General features: G+C 53.4%; 1 protein-coding gene across 1 annotated transcript in view; it reads right to left on the minus strand.

The window, feature by feature from the left end:
* DLG5 (discs large MAGUK scaffold protein 5) overlaps positions 1–17,146 on the minus strand; it is a 120,638-nt gene that overhangs the window by 57,387 nt on the left and 46,105 nt on the right. Inside the window, exons 2-4 of the mRNA XM_077746514.1 lie at positions 14,498–14,566; positions 2,230–2,392; positions 288–431 (exon numbers count right to left, since the gene is read on the minus strand). Coding sequence (XP_077602640.1) covers positions 288–431; positions 2,230–2,392; positions 14,498–14,566 — 376 coding nt within the window. The remainder of the gene's footprint in view (positions 1–287; positions 432–2,229; positions 2,393–14,497; positions 14,567–17,146) is intronic.

Raw genomic sequence — 17,146 nt, forward strand, 5'->3', positions numbered from 1 at the left:
GCCCACCCGCCTCTCCTATGGCAGGAGCTGCAGCAAAGCCCCTGGACAGCGGCCCGGGAGCCCAGCAACCTAACTGGCCTAATCCCTTTCCTACCGCCCGCTTCCAAGGCGGTCACTAGCTGGTGTGAAGGGCTCACATCTCACCCTACACTTAGAAAAACCCACTTGAGACCCAAAGACCCAAAGCCGCCTCCTGAAGGCCCGCTAACTGCTATGCGGCAGGGTCAGGCTGGCACCACAAGCGCTGGCACCCAGCCCGGAGGCAAGAAGAGCGGGGGCCCACTCACTGGTAGAAGTCGGTCTCCTTGGCCACCTCCTCGCACCTCTTTAAGGCGTTGGTGTGCTGCTTCTGCAGGCTCTGAAGGTCCGACATGGCCCGCACACACTGGATCTTCAGCCTCTCGTAGTCGGGATTCAGCCTGTGGTAGGGCCTGACCCAGGCAGCAGTGGTGAACACGGGCTCCGGGGCCACCGGACAAGGAAGGTCTCGGCCCCGTGTCCCCGCATACTGCCTCCTGGGCACCACAACCACCTGGCGTTCGTTCTGCTCAGACACCCTGGCCTCCCCAGACCAATCAGACCCCTAGGATGGAGGGCCTTGGCCACCTGGGCTCCCACGAGCCTGGGGAGCTAAGAAGGCACGGTCTTATTCTCTAGCAGCCCCTGGGACACCATGCAACAGGCCTTCACACACAGCAGGCACACCAGAAACCTACGACAAAGTTTCTCCTCCTTTTAGGAAAGTGACCGTCAATCCTGGGTACACATTAAAATACCAAGGCCCAGAGCAAATGCATCAGCATCCTTGGGGATGTGACCCAGACATCAGGGTTTTTTTTTTTAAAAAACTCCCACAAGGATTCCAGCATGCCGCCACGGTTGAGGATGCTGGCCAGGAGCAATGCTTCCCGGAGTGGGGTTCCCAGACCCGCAGTGTTTGTTTCACCCGGGAATGTGTGAGAACTGCAAACCCCAGGTCAGCCCCAGAGCCCCTGAATCAGACACCTGGAAGGGAGGGAGAGCCAACCAGCAATCTGTGCTTGGACAAAGCCCCCTGGTGACTGCAGTGCACACTTAAATTTGAGAGCCCCTGCCCTACAGCTGGGTAACCTTCTCATACGGGGCCAGACAGTAAACACTTCATGCTCTGCCAGCCACAGTCTCGGTGTAACTACCCTCTCTGCTTGGTAGCACGAAAGCAGCCAGGGATTGTATGGACTCCAGCACACAGGGTCTCCACTGGCCCCGCCTTTGTGCATCTGAGGACTATATCTTCATCAGCACAGCCTGAAAGAACAGGCTTTGCAGCCCTGACGTCACCCCAGAGGAAACTTCCTCAGGAAGAGGCACACAACTCTGATGCCCCTAAAGGCAATCCCCCTCCCCTCAGAACCCATACCAGCATCTCCTGGAAGGATGACTCACACTGTCTCCCTCCTCCTCCATGAAGCCCTCCTGGACTGTGCAGGTGGGTAAAGACTCTCCCTCTGCCCCACCCCATGGACCACCCTTCCTTGGTTATCTACTGCTAAATCCCAAAAGAAGCAAAGATCTTCTTCAAAACAACAAAGAAGCCAGGTGGAATATACCCTCCTAAAACGCACATGTGGCAGGGAGCAATGAGTGTGTGAACATATAATGACCCATGTACCAGTGAGGAGGAGTGGCACACACACACACAGCCATGCACACACACGCATGCACATAGCCGGGACTGGCGGAGGGCTCAGCAATGGGCCCTCTATTAGGACAGGGGCTGCATGCAAGCAGCAAAGATAAAGAGGAAGCACTCTGTCTTGGTCCTGGAGGGCAGAGGCCTAGAGAGGGGCAGTGATGAACCCAAGACCACCCAACTAACCGGTGAGGAGGCACCAAAGTGGGACCAGGCCCCGCCAGCTGCTGCCAAAACCACTCAGTAAATGGTCATCTACAGAGGACGGATATATGACGGACACACCCACACTTCTCAGTCTCTGTGTGTGTGACTCAGGCCATGGACTCCAGTTTGGCTTGGAGGAAGCATAAGCAGCCTGTGTCCCCTCCCCCATCCAGGGTGCAGGGACAGTGTTTCAAAGTGCAGTGGGGACTGGGGCAAAGGGACACCCTGGCAGTGTCGCATGGACCACTGGGAGCTAAGGATGAGCACATGGGGGACAGGGGGTGCAATGGCATCAGGAGAGCAGCCCTTGTCCATCAGGCCTGGGCAGGAGACCAGGTGTTGACCACTACCTCTTGTCAAAGGTCGTCCCGTGTGTCGCAAAGGCCAGGCGCTTCCGCAGCTCGTTCCTCTCTCGGGTCATCAGCCGCAGCTGAATGGAGAGGTTCTCCACCTTCTCATTCACTTGCTGGTCAGGAAGGAGGGGTGGCGGGGATGGCGCCTTCCCGGTGGTACCTGGCGGGGGGAATCACAAAGAGAGCTTGCATTTAGCACTCACTGTGTCTGCAAGGCACTATTCTGAGCCCCTGGCCTGTGTCAGCTACGCCAACAACCCTACCAGGTGGTCCTGCTAGCATCTGCCTTTCAGATGACAATGCCAAGTCGGGAGTAAGAGGGGGACCTGAGACCCAAGCGCGGGCAGTCTGCTCCAGCATCCAAGCATCACCACGCACTCTGCTGGTCCTGCTGAGGACTCCCACTCTCCTCCCAGCCTGGCTTTGATACCTCCAAGATGGAACCCTTTTAGGGACTAATTGGCACATCTTTGCCTCATCTGGAAACAGCAGCTATCTCCCACCCCTGGGAATGGAGAGGCCAACCTGAGCCCTGAGCAGAATGGAAGACTCGGCTTGCAGAGGGAGGGACAGGAGGGAAGTGAAGCTCTGAGGCTGGGGCCCGAGGCCTGTGTCCCCACCCCCAACAAGGGCTGAACACTCTGCACAGCTCCCTTCTCCTACCTCTCCAAATAGCCCCAAGGACTGGCCCCAACCAGCCCAGGTATGTGGGTTCCCAGAAGGCTTTCAGGGAGAGCCAGTCACGGCTAAGGTCAATGTGATGTGCTGCAGGTGTGTCCTGGGGCTCAGCCCATCCGTATGAGGCCCTCATCACCTGTGCCCAGCACTAAAAATGTCCCAAAGGGAATCCCATCCTTATGCTATTACTAAGGAACAGCAGCAGTGCTTTTGTCTTTAAGTCTGTCTACACATTCACCCGTAACAGCCACTACCCCTCAGAGTTCCTCGGTGGGGTCCTAGGAACTCACAGCAGCCACCTCATTTTATAGATGTGCTCTGGGAGGCTGAGTCACAGGGAATAGAGTGTCTGCCTCCCCAGCAGCCCTGAAACATGCAAAGAGCAAGATGCACGTCTTCTCCTGTGCCCTCTTGACCACCAGCCCCCAACTGATCCTTGTTGGCCGACTGCTTATGCCAACCAAGTGCCCCCCACGACAAAAGACGGGCACTTAGGTGTGGCCTTGCAGGCTTCAGGAATGACAGGGAAGATAGGGACCTCAACACTTTGGGGAGACATGCTAGACACGGTGTGAGGCAGGAGCCTCTACCACTCAGTTCAGCGTTATCCAAGGTGAGTACCCCAACCACCTGAATGCAGTACCCCTGAAGTGCATGTTACTGTAAAACCGCCACTACCATAACACCTGGATTCCTGGGCTCCAGGCCCGACCCCTGGGTCAGAATGCCCTCTGAGGTGGGGCCCAGGACCGCCTCTCCCACCCCCCACACAGTGCTATTTCATGGCCTAGGAAGCCTCCCCTCACCTGTCCCCAAAAGACCCTGGACCCCCACCCCTGTCCCCAGAGGTTAGAAAGCAGCTGGTTACAGCTGTGCAGGCTGTGTAACTTCTTCCTCTTCTGGCAAACAAAGTCACTTGTCTGAGCCTTAACCCAGAGCCAGGTCCGCACTGTCCTCCAGTCTGAAATAACCCAGCTGGCTCTCTGACAAGTGGGGCTTCCTCTGGACATGCGTCTGATGCGTCTCCCAGTGATGCCGATGAGCCCCCCTTAAGCAACGTTAGCAGGCAATGATCTCTGCAGGCCTGAGAAACCCAAAGCAGTGGGATGAAAAGACAAGGAGTGCCTAGACAAGAGGAATTCTGATGTTCACGGTCACCGCCAACCCCCACAAGAACAGCGTTAAAGAGTAGAGTCCCAGGCGTTAATGTGATATCCTAGGTGGGAACTAACATTATCATCCTCATTTCAAAGCTGAGAAAACTGAGGCCCAGCAAGGTTAGGTAACTGACTCAAGCCTGCACAAAGAGCAAGTGATACCCTAGAGGAAAGCCCAGGCACCTGGACTCAGAGCACGCCCTCTCCACCTCCACGCCTCGCTGCCTCCCACAGGACCACCATGACTAGCACTTACTTCGTACCCAACAGTTTTCAAGATGCATTCCATGCCCTTAAGGAAGACACCACTGTCATTCCCATTTTGCACACCAGGAAACCAAAACTGTCCAGGTCACAGAGCCAGTAAATGACACCACTGAGAATTAGACCTCCCTCTATCTACCTGACCCCAGAGCCCAAGGTCTTAACCTGAAAGTCCACAAGCCTTTTGAACTTAGGACCTCTTTACAACCTTAAAAGTGACTGAGGACTCCCCAGAGCTTTTGTTTACATGTGTTATATCTATCTGATGATCTCTGCCAGATTAGAAATTAAAACTAAGAAAGGATTTTTAAATATCTAATTTTAAAATAATCAAAAATGTTCACATAAGCTTCTCTTTCTGAAAAAGTTAACTACCTCTTTCTATTACAAAACAAAAGATGTAGCAAGAAGAGTGGCATCTTCACATCTTCACAACGCCATTGACATCTGGCCTAATAGAGATGGCTAGAGTCCTCTCTCTGTGTAATATCACACACGTGGCTGGAACCTTTAGAAAACTCTGCCTACAGCAGAGTTTGTGTGAGGGATGACAATGAAAAAGGGAACTGGAATCTTACCATCATCAGGAAAACAGCTCTGACCTCAAGGGCCCCCTGACAGGACCTCACGGGCACCACACCATGCGAAAACAGGTGCTCTTTACTATAATCAAGTCCAGGAAATATCACAGAAACAGCAAACCTAGAGTTTTGGAAATAAAAAGCACCACCAGGCTCAGCAACTTGCCTCCAGGAAAATAAAGAATTTTCACCCCATTTTGGAAATGAGGCGACAGAAAGCTGCATCCTTTCCTTGGCTTCTGAGGAAGCTGGAGAGAGAAGCAGAACAGAAAGAGGGGCCATCAGATCTGTCACCACACACAGCCATGGCCTCCTGCCCCCGCCTCCGGCAGGATGCGGACACTTGCTCAAAGATGTGAGGACCCAGAGACAGCCAATCACGTGGACACTGCACAACCTGGGTGCTGGGTTCTGTGCTAGTGCTCTCTGTCCTTACCCGATTAACCTCCACAGCACCCTTCCACAGATGTACTGTGATCATCCCGTGAGAAACAGACATCCACAAGACTGCACAGCCAGGAACACAGAGCCCCCCTACGTAAACGTGGCTTTGACTGGAGAGCCAGGGCTTCGACCACCAGGCTACATGCCTCTGGACAGGAGTAGCCCTTTCCTGCCCCAAAGGGCTGAACATACATGAAACACACAAGAAAGAAGGCTGCCCAGCTCTGAGAGCCATCACACAGGCTGACTTAGGGGAAAATGCTGCCTGGATGCCTATCATAGCTTCCAGAGTGACGAAGGCAGAAGGCATAGTAAGACCACAGGGGACCTCAAGAAGACTCCCAAGATGTGTGAAACCTGGACATTCCAAATTAATGGCAAGGGCTGCAGAAAATCCTCTCTACCCCCAGTCAATTAAAAATAAAGGTTTTCTTTCTTTGCTTGCACCTCGAGGTTGAAAGACGTTTTGAAGAGGATACAGCCCTCCCACCCAGATGGCTGCCAGAATCCCCCAAATGGCCCCCAAGGCTGTTTGCTGAGGGAACTCACTACTTTACAGCAAAGCTCAGCTAAACTTGCCCCATAAAAATTATGCTCTGTACAGAGTTAAAATCGTCTCCCTCTACTTCCCCCACTGACCTAGATAGGCCCCTAGGGGCCACACAATACAACCGTGATCCCTCTTCTATACCAGACCTGCAAGTTCTTTGAGGACAACTGCCAAGTCCCTGTATCACTATCAGAATAGCTTAATTAAAAAATGACAACACCGGGGTGCCTGGATGGCTCCGTCAGTTGAGCACCTAGCTCCTGATTTTGGCTCAGGTCATGATCTCACAGTACATGGGATCAAGCACAAGGCCTGCTTGGGATTCTCTGTCTCTCTCTCTCTTTCTGCCCTGATCCCGCTGACACTTGGTCTCTCAAAATAAATAAATAAACTTAAAAAACAAAAACGAAAAACCTGACACCACTAAATGCTGGCTAGGGGCACAGATAAACTGGAATTCCCAAATGTTGCTAGTGGGAATGAGAAACAACATGGCCCTTTAGAAAGCACTTTGGCAGTGTTTACTATTATTACTACTATTATTATTTTATTTAAGTAATCTCTACACCCAGCATGGGGCCTGAACCTACACCCTGGCAGTCTTTTATAAAGTTAAACGTGCACTTACCACACCAGCCTGGAATCCCACTTGAGAAAACATACATGCACAAGAGAAAAGAAAACGTATATACACACCAACACCAGCACACAACTACTAAAGGTAGCTGGCGAATGGACAAACAGCAGCGCTTCCTTTCTACAAAGGAATACTCCTTGGGAATAAAAGGCCACTGATACAAACCACTAGGACACATGAGAGCCGGGGAATATGGAAGCCCTCTGCTAAGTGAAAGGCCAAACCCAAAAGGCTATACACTATATGATTCCATTTATAGGACATTTGGAAATGGGCGAAAATATAGGGCAGGAGAGAGATGAATGAATGGCTGCCAGGACCTGGGGGAGAAGGGAAGAAAGGCTGAGAACGAAGTCACAGAAGGGGATGTTTCGGGGTGAGGGATCTGTCCTATATCTTACTTGTGGCGGTGGTTACAGGACAATGTGTGTTCGTCAAAACTCACTTCGTGATATAAAAAGGAGAGACTTTACTGTGTGCAATTTATAGTTCAATGCCATGATTTTTTAAAAAATTAAGCAGGGGCGCCTGGGTGGCTTAGTCGGTTAAGCGTCCGACTTTCGCTTAGGTCATGATCTCGCGGTTCGTGGGTTCGAGCCCCGCGTCGGGCTCTGTGCTGACTGCCGGCTCAGAGCCTGGAGCCTGTTTCAGTCTGTGACTCCCTCTCTCTCTGACCCTCCCCTGCTCACGCTGTCTCTCTCTCTCTCCTAGAAATAAATAAAAATATTAAAAAATAAAAATAAAAAAATAAAAAATTAAGCAAAAACCCTTAGAGCCCCCTAAACTGAAGCCAGCATCCCAGCAGTTGCACGGTTGGTGGCCCTGTGGACCATGAGCACCCCCATCTCCCCATCAGTCACCCCAGGAACAGCAAACGACGTAAAGAACAAGCAAAATTAAAACTGACATCAGGGCGCCTAGGTGGCTAAGTCAGTTAAGCGTCCAACTTCAGCTCAAGGTTATGATCTTACTGTTCATGAATTCAAGTCCCGCGTCAGGCTCTGTGCTGACAGCTCAGAGCCTGGAGCCTGCTTCAGATTCTGTGTCTCCCTCTCTCTCTGCCCCTCCCTCACTCATGCTCTATCTGTCTCTCAAAAATAAACATTAAACAAATTTTTAAATAAAAATAAACAAACAAATAAATGAATGAAAACTGACATCACGTGAGCTGTCCACAGAAACCTCACATTTCCCCCTCCTCTCCCAGCAGAGCTGTTCTTCTGAATTCAAATGCAAAACTGTCCCCTCTCCCCAACTTCGCTCCTTCCTCTTTCCAAATCAAGAACCCACTGGAGAAGGCAGATTTCCTTCTTCCATTCTGGACACAGAATAGTCCAAGGGGTAAGGGATTTGGACTGCATTAAAACAGGGGTGCTGGGGGGCACCTGGGTGGCTTAGTTGGTTGAGCGTCCGACTTTCGCTTAGGTCATGATCTCGCGGTTCGTGGGTTCGAGCCCCGCGTCGGGGTCTGTGCTGACTGCCAGCTCAGAGCCTGGAGCCTGTTTCAGGGTCTGTGACTCCCTCTCTCTCTGACCCTCCCCTGCTCATGCTGTCTCTCTCTCTCCTAGAAATAAATAAAACATTTAAGAAAAAAAAAAAAAAACAGGGGTGCTGGGAGAGGCCTGGAGAGTAGGCACAGGCCCTGGATTTTGGACAGAGAGCCCTCACTCCCTGGGCATTGGTGTGAGCAGGACAGCAGAGGCGGGATCCGGCCAGGAGACAGGGCAGACCCCGTTCACCACCACCTGGCTCTGCCTCCCAATCGCCACAGCTGGTGCGGCCACCTCCACAGGCCACTGGGGCTCAGCAACCAACTCGGCAGCTGGGTGGTCTTGGCCAGAAGGCCCTCTGTCCTTAGCTTCCTCACCACCACACTCCAGCTGAAGGCCACCCCCTCTGTCTTATTTACAGCTGGACAAACCGCAACTCTGCTCCAGAGCTCCCGTGGGCCCATGGTGCCAGAGCCAAGGAGAAAATCGGCACCAGCCAACGGTGCTCAGGTGGAGTGGCGATGCCCAAATAAACTTCCTGGCTGCCCCCACCCCCCCATCCTGGTGGTAGGGGGAGAAGCAAAGCGACAGCAGAGCACTGTCATCACAGGCAGCAGCGATACTGATCTCCAGCCCAGGAGAGCCAGAGCCATCAGAGGGACACGGTGCCACACTGTTAATCAGTGCTCCTGAAAGCACCTTAGTGTCGCACACTTGCTAGAAATGCACTTCTCAGGCCTACTCAGACCTCCTAAGTCAGATGCCCAGGAAGTGAAGTCCGCACACCCTCTAGGTGATTCTGATGCCTGATGAAGTGTGACAGCCTCTGGCCTGGAGCTGCACTTTTTGGCCAGAGTGGCTTTTTCCTCCCTTGCTTTACTGGCTGCCGGGAGCCACCGCACTTAAAGGCATCCCCCATTGATAACATGCATGTCCCTCCCCGGACAAGGGATGCCCCCGGGTCAGTCGGTACAGGAAGCAGCTTGGCTCCTCCCAGGACTGACAGTACAGCCATGCCCACCTCCCAGGTGAGACACTTCCTCTGCAGAAACCCAAACCGAGGGACAGCAATGGTCTACTGCTTCCCGGCAGCTCCTCCTTCCGAAGCACCATCTATAAAGGGCCCAACACAAGGACTTACACCTACGCCCCTCAGCAGAAACAGCCTCTCCTCCGTTTCCTTCAGTTCTGCACAGGGTACAGTGACCAGTCGCTTACCTCTGGTGCTATGGTCCGAATGCTGGGGTCTCCCCACTGAATCCCTACATTGAAATCCTAACCCCCAAGGTGTGGGATTAGGAGCTGGGGTCTTCAGGGGGTGGTTACATCACGAGAATGGATCCCACGTGGATCCACGGACCCCAGAGAGCTATCCCCTCCAGCATGTGAGGACACAGCAGGAAGACACCATCTATGAACCTGAAGTGGGCCCTCTCCAGACACTGGGCCTGCCTTGATCTTGGACTCCCAGCCTCCAGGGTGCTGACAAATAAATGTCCTGGCCTGTGGTGTTCTGCTTTGGCAGCCTGGCTGAACTGTGAGATCAGGGGCCAGGCTTCTCTGTGACCCCCACAAGCATTAAACACGTGTTCGAAGAGAAGAAACTGCTCCCATTCTGCAGGGGAGCAGGGAAAACAGGCCCCTGATCCAGGACCAGGAAAGGTCAGAGGGCACAAGGAGTCAGGGTGCACGCAGAGCCAGCTGCCGCGGTGACTCACCCCACCTCCCCGTGCCAACCAGAAGCTACACTTTCAAGGAATCTTCTCTGGGAAATGGAGGAAGCCCTTCTGGCAGCTTCTCCTGCTGACAAGCCAAGAGACCTCTTTGTTTAATAAGAAACTTCTCCTGTTGCTTCAATTTGCATAAATTTAAGTCTTATTTCATAAATGCTACCCAAGGATGTCTGTTTGCCTTAAAACTTCCCCAGCTGGGGCGCCTGGGTGGCTCAGTCGGTTAAGCGTCCGACTTTCGCTTAGGTCATGATCTCGCAGTTCGTGGGTTCGAGCCCCGCGTCGGGCTCTGTGCTGACAGCTCGGAGNAAGCATCTGAGGAATTAGGTCAGGGTGAATGGGGAAGAAAAATATCGACGGCCTGACACCAGTGTGCGTTCCTCGGGCAGACCTGCAAGGTCTACGCACAGGGCAGGTTACCTACCGACAAGCCACATGGCATGGGGAGGCCTCCAGGAAGCCGCATGCGCTCAGGTGATGAAAGCCGCCTGAGAAGGCCTCCGCAGAAAAACTCTGCACTCTCTGGGGCTGTTAACCCTGAAGGTTAGCACAGGTGTGGCAAGCTGTCAGCAGGGCCCAGCTGGAGAGCTGAAAGGGGTCAGGCCACCCTCAGATCGAACGCTAGCCAGGGCAGCCGATCAGGCAGAGCTGTTGCAGGGAAGACGCTACGTGCAAGGCTGCCCCTAACAATCTTCTCTTCTGCTGACTGTAACCTGCCATTCCTGCCCCAAATCTCGTTACGGAGACGCAAGTGGGAAGGCGGAGGTGACATATTTATCGTAAGACGTTGCTCTTTCCTTGCCCTTCCTTAGGTTCATGGAGAGAGACCTTGAACAAACCAAAACCACCAGTCCCCATCTGGCCTCCCGGCCCCTTCTTTGAGGGCTGTGGTACGGGGAAAGCGCTGCCAGTCATCAGGGGAAGCTGAGCCAGCCTCTTCCACCAGGAGGCCCAGCAGTGGTCCCCACGGCTGACCCCCCGCTCATTCCACTCCAAGGGACAGGTCCTAGCCAGCCTCAGACACTGCAGTGGCCTCGCCAGGGTCTACATCAGGTCAGCCCGTGTCAGACCACGAGGTTAAATGCAGATGCTGGGCCCCACCCTCAGATGCAACAGGGATGGGGCGAAGCCCAGGAACCTGCATTTCTAACAGGTGCCTGAGTGCTGCTGGTCCAGAGACCATGCCGCGTGAGCCACGGGTGTGGGCACAGACGAGCCACCCACTTGTGGTCGGTGTGAGGAGACCCTGCCAGGGAATCTCTGCAGAGGGCTTCTCTGCTGACAAGGAGACACTAGGGGAAACAGCCCTCTTCAGCCTGGACCATGTGATGACAGAGATGTTCTCTTATCTGCTCTGCCCCGTATGGCGGCCATCAGCCACGGGTGGCCAGGGAGCACTTGGAATGTAGCTGGTGTTATTGCTGAAACTAGAGGGGCACCTGGGGGGCTCAGTCGGTTGAGCATCCAATTCTAGATTTCAGCTCAGGTCATGATCTCACGGTTGGTGGGATGGAGCCCTGCATCTGGCTCCGTGCCGGGAGCGCAGAGCCTGCCTGGGATTCTGTCTCCCTCTCGCTCTCTCTGCCTCTCCCCCACACGTGCACACGCACTCTCTCAAAAAGAAAGAAGTAAACTTAAAAAAAAAAACTCCAAACTTTAGTTTTAGTTCAGTTTAATTAATTCGAACTTTAAACAGCCACCTGAGGCTAGTGGCTCCCAGAAGGGACACCGCAGCCCTGCACGCTCCCAGGTCTAGATGTGACAGCTCCACCTGTTGCTAAGTAGCCCTGCCATCAGCCTGAGGGGAGGACACGCGCGGAGAGGATCCCAGAGCCACACCCCGATGTGCTCAGCCCAACCTCAGTGGCTTCTTACTCTGCGAGATCACAGGTTTCTCTACGGTTCGAGGCAATGTGAGTGGTACTCCCTCCCCTACAGCCGAAGGCCTCCAGGCTAACACAGCCTGCAGGAAAATGGCGCTACTCCCCTCAAGGACGATGTCAACTGCTGGCATAAGGACAAAGAAGCAACGCTTGGGTCCTGGTGAACTGAAGAGGGTCTGACCCGAAGGGATACAACCAAAATCCAGGCACCAACAAGCAAGGCTCAGCCCACACAGGATGTCCAGCACAGTACTGCCCGCTTGCCAACAAGTACTCGGGGGGCACTGTTCCCCCCACATCCCAAGGGCGGAACCAGCTTCAGGTACACGTAGAGCCAAACGTCGGGTCGGGGACACGAAGCTTCTTCCAGAGTACATGAAGGTCCGGCTGCATAAAATATACCTTCCTGCTCCTCCCTGAAATTCCACTATTAACAATAGCTGCTGTGGTTTAAGTAATCCCTCTCTGGAGAGAGTGATGCAAATGTTCCTAGGAAAGGCACCACGTTAAGCCCTGAAGTGTCAATGTGAATGAATTTGTCAGGTATCTGTTAGATCACTGCGCCTTGTTTCCAAGGGGAACAGGGAGCCAAAAGAGGTGAGGCAGGAGAGGTGCACTCAGGGTTCAACCCCCTGAGTTTTACAAAAGCCCCATGTCAGCAGCGCTCCATTCGTCCCGAGTGCCCCACCCCACGGGCTTCCTGGAAGCCAGTCCCGTGTCCAAACTTCCAATAGGGGCATCTGGGTGGTTCAGTCGGCTAAGCGTCCGACTTTGGCTCTGGTCGTGATCTCGCGGTTCATGGGTTCGAGCCCCACGTCGGGCTCTGTGCTGACAGCTAGCTCAGAGCCTGGAGCCTGTTTCTGATTCTGTGTCCCCCTCTCTCTCTGACCCACCCGTGTGCACGCTGTCTCTCTCTCAGAAATGTATTTTTAAAAAATATTAAAAAAAAAAACTTCCAGGGGCACCTGGGTGGCTTAGTCGGTTAAGCAACCGACTTTCGCTTAGGTCATGATCTCGCGGTTCGTGGGTTCGAGCCCCGCGTTGGGCTCTGTGCTGACTGCCAGCTCAGAGCCTGGAGCCTGTTTCATTCTGTGATTCCCTCTCTCTCTGACCCTCCCCTGTTCACGCTGTCTGTCTCTCTCTCTCTCCTAAAAATAAATTAAAAAAAAATTAAAAAAAAAAAACTTCCAATACCCTCATCATTGAGTCGATGGGCTCACAGCACACAGCACCAAGTAACAAACACTGAAGTTCTTGTCCTGTGGTCCCAGAGGGGTCCTCCCTGAACCCCAGACAGGGAGGAGGGGAATCGACTGGCTGCCCTGTGTCCTCCCCCAAAATGTTGCAATTCTGACCACAGTAAATGTGAATGTGATCTTATCAGAGATACAGTCCTCACAGATGCTCAAGATAAGTCCTGGAGGAGGACCGGTGTCCCTTATAAAAGTAGAAATCCGAAGACAGACATGCACACAGGGAGAACACCGTGTGAAGACAAAGGAGAGATGGGAAGATACAGCTAGAAGCCACGATCACCAAGGACTGTCAGCACCCAGGCGGAAGGGAGGAGAGGGGCCTGGGACAGGCCCTGCCCTGATGCCATCAGACTTCCAGCCTCCAGAACTGTGAGACAGCACCCTTCTGTCACCACTCAGTTTGTGCTACGGTGCTACGGCAGCCCTAGAAAACGAACCCAGGACCTCCCTGCTGGCAGCCATCTTCCTGGGCCAACGTCACATGTTGTCTCTCCCCCAGACCCTAAGATCCACAAGCACTGGGACCACCGTCTGCCTTATTCATCACTGCTTTCCAAGCCCACTTCTAGCGTTACAGAGGTGTTCTATACATGTTGGTCAAGTCAGCACATGAAAGGTCTGTCCCTGGCTGGGTCTGGACTCTCTGACATGAGACTTGCCCTCTCTCAGTGTCAATTTCCCCATCTGTCTATGTGGAGGAAATAAAATAATTGGACCAGATGACCTCTGTGAGCCCTTCTGACTCAGAAACTCCAGGACTCTCCACTGAAGGTGTATGCATCCATCAAGGTCAGATCAGGACATCAGAAACCGCACGAGGGGGTTAAACAGAGAGCACATGACACAGGAATAGGTCACGGAAGTGTGGGAAGGCTGCAAGATCATGACAACCTTCCTGCTGGGACGTCTTCAGCAAAGTGAAGGCTTCTGGAAACACTTGGACTGGCTACTCCTGTCCCCAGGGCAATACCCTGCTCTGGGGGGCTGGTCCTGCTTACAAAGGACAGTCCCCAAAGGGGCCATTCTCATGGACAGTGGTCACTGAAGCGCAAGGCCTGGGTCGGGGGGCAGCAGGCTCACTGAGAAGCCCCGTGTCCGACAAAGTGACTAAATGGTGACGTGAGGCCTCCCCTACCACCTGCCTCCGCTCTAACACCATAACCAGATTTCTGCCTCCTCTGTTAAGAGGATGTATTGCTGGGGCACCTGGGTAGCTCAGTCAGTTGAGCATCCAGCTCTTGATTTCGGCTCAGGTCATGATCTGACGGTCATGAGATCAAGTCCCACATAGGGCTCTGTGCTGACAGTGCAGAGCCTGCTTGGAATTCTCTCTTCCTCTCTCCCTCTGCCCCACCCCTGATGGCGCTCTCTCTCTCAAAATAAATAAACGTTAAAAATAATAATAATGATTTTTTTTAAAGGATATGTTGCTGATGGAAATAATGTGAACAGAATCAATAGGAGATGACCCCTGAATGATCTGACAGGTGAGGCCAACTTCCCGTCCCATGGACTCAAGGCTACCTCAGCTCACACCCAGACCCCCCACCCACCCGGTGCCCTCCAGGAAGGAGGGGTACCCAGGTGGTACTCACCCACACTGCTGAGGGAGCTGCTGCTTTCTGAGTCTGAGGGCATGATGGACAAGACGCTGTAGGTGGAGCCTGGGGACAGAAGGACAGACCGTTTGTTACTAACCCCAAACCACTGTCGGACCAACTGATCTCCGGTCAATGCCAGCCTGAGAACCAACACCACACACCACGTCCAGGACTAGAATTCGGATCTAAGGAGCCAGGCCAGGGAGGTGTGGTCAGCAGAGCCTCCTCTCTGGTTCCGCTGCCCAGCGTCCCAGCTCACCTTCCCCCCACCCTTCTGCCCTGGAGACCTATCTGCACAGACAGAAGGGAACTTGGAGCCAGTCAGGTGGCTTCTTGTTAAGACATCTGGGGAAAAGCTTAGCACGGGAGCAACACAGGCCCCAGGCTAAAATAGGGTCTTGGGATTTCCTACAGATCTTTATCAATATGATGCTGGCTTCCAGGCAGAGGGCAACAGAGCAGAAGTTAAACATCTACAAACTATTTGTTCTTTTTGCTGGACTGTTCTGCTCTTGTGTTGTGACTGTATTCAAGCTCAGTTCTTAATAACGTCGTCGGTGCCTGCCCCCTTATTAAAAGTTACTCATAAAATTTTGAGCAATTACACGGTCACCAAAGCCAGGGAGCAGTACGTGCCCTTTTTCTGGCCAACACTTAATGTTGTTAACTCCTGATGTGGGCACACACTGCCACGCCACAGTTCGGTTTGAATTCAAAGACTTCCAAGGCTAGGATGTTACCCGCCTGGCATCGGTAAAACCTCTGGGTGAAGAAACCCAGCTTCTGAACCCAGCTCTCATCCACCGAGCAAGTCACTTGTTTTCTAGAACTGTGCTCCCGACCTGAACAAGGAAGGGGTTCAGCCAGACAGCTTGTAGGTTCCTCTCCCCCGTCCCATGTCAGGATCACACGCTACCCCGACTGTGTGCTTTGCTTATAACTACAGGGGACACAGCATTAAGAGGGCAAGCCGACCCCGAGACTGCCTTGGGAGCTGAGAAAAGCACCCCGTGTGCAAGCGGTGGGTCAAAGAAAACAAGGTAACAGCAGGAATGCAGTGCTTTGTCCTTGGAACCAAAACAACTGCAAAGTGAAGAGGTGTGTGCACCGGGCAGAGTGGGGTGAGAGAGAGATGAGATTTTTGCAGTAAAGCCTTCGAACAAGCCTCAGGGCTCTGATGTGATAAAGCGGCCAAGAACTACTGAGCTCTAGGACCGGAAACGTGGGGGCCAGGTGTCGAGGTTTCTCTCCCACCTCAACTCGTGACTAGCTTAGCTACCTGATGCCTGCCCACTCCCCGAAGGGAGAGCAAAGGGATGACGAGACGGGGGCACCCAGGGGAGAGGAAGAAGGAGACTCGCGGGGGCAGGGAGGGAGAGGCCACCACGGTGACAGAGAACCCGAGCGGACGGAGAAACCAGGGGGGAAGGGAGGAAGGTCAGACAGACGGGCAGCCCTGGCATAACGGTGAGCAGGAGGGCTGGCAGCTGTGCCCAGCAGAAAAAGGGACAAGTGGAGAGCGAAAAGAAAACACAAGGAAAAGGGACTTTCATAATGGTGAGAACTAGGACAGTGGCCAGGATGACCGCTGGCCTCGTGACCGAGTTTTCTGAGACTCTCTTAAGAACCGGTAGGTGTGTAGGGTGGATCGAAGACGTTCTGTCTTCAGATGGGACTGTCAAAGGGATCTGTTTGACACAGCCTCTGGCACCTGAACTGGACCCAGCAGGTAGGTGCTGGACGCGGGTGGGGGTGCCCAACAAACGGGGCTAGCTTGCTCTTGCTCTCTCTAGAAAGGGCAGGGCCCTCCTCCACACACGCGTTCACTTCATGGAGACCCCATGCCCGCCTGCCAGGGAGGCCACAGCAGGGTTCTGAACATAACCTGAAGGGAGCAGGACCCAGAAAGCCCTGTTCAGCCCTGCAATTCCTTGATCCCACCAAAAACTGAGTAGCAATGTTCAATGAAGTACCTCCTGTCTGACCCACACTATTCACTATTCACTTTGTTGCCCATTCAACATGTCTGCATTTTTGTCTCAACAAAACAACAAGCACCACAAATTTCTTCAATCATCTCTCTTCCCATAATGCCATGAACACCAGACACTGCGTAAGGATCCACGAAGCAACGTCAGATGCGGCTCAAGCAGCCCGCTGGTATCGTCAAAGGACAGAAACGTAACACAACGCCTCTTTTCCCCAACTCAATTGCCGGTTTCTTAATTATTTTTTTCTTTATGGGGACGAGGAAGGCTAGCCAGCTGGTATGTTGGTGGACTGTTTTCAAAAGATGCCTACTCAGACAAGCAGGCGCAAATAAACTCTCCCACTCACACCTCGCGGATCTCTGAGCCGGACCGTGCTGGCGACAGCACAGCCCCACGCTCCAGCAGACGCGCCGCGGGAACGCCTTGCCTCTTCCTCACTCCTGGCCTCAGCAGAGCCCCATCTTCCAGTAAAGCGCCCCTCCTCATCAACTTGTCTCTCTCCTCCCTCACAGCCAGCTTCCACTGTTAATTAAACTTGGCAGACACCCTTGTCTCTCTCCGCCCATCTCCCTCCCTGGCTGGGGAGTCAACTGGCCAAGCAACACATTCTGTCCCTCTTCTGTCCCCAGAGTCCTGGCGGGGTTCTGGGGCC

This window comes from Crocuta crocuta, unplaced genomic scaffold (genome assembly GCF_008692635.1).
Source record: "Crocuta crocuta isolate KB4526 unplaced genomic scaffold, BGI_CrCroc_1.0 scaffold28, whole genome shotgun sequence".
In the NCBI taxonomy this organism is placed as follows: Eukaryota; Metazoa; Chordata; class Mammalia; order Carnivora; family Hyaenidae; genus Crocuta; species Crocuta crocuta.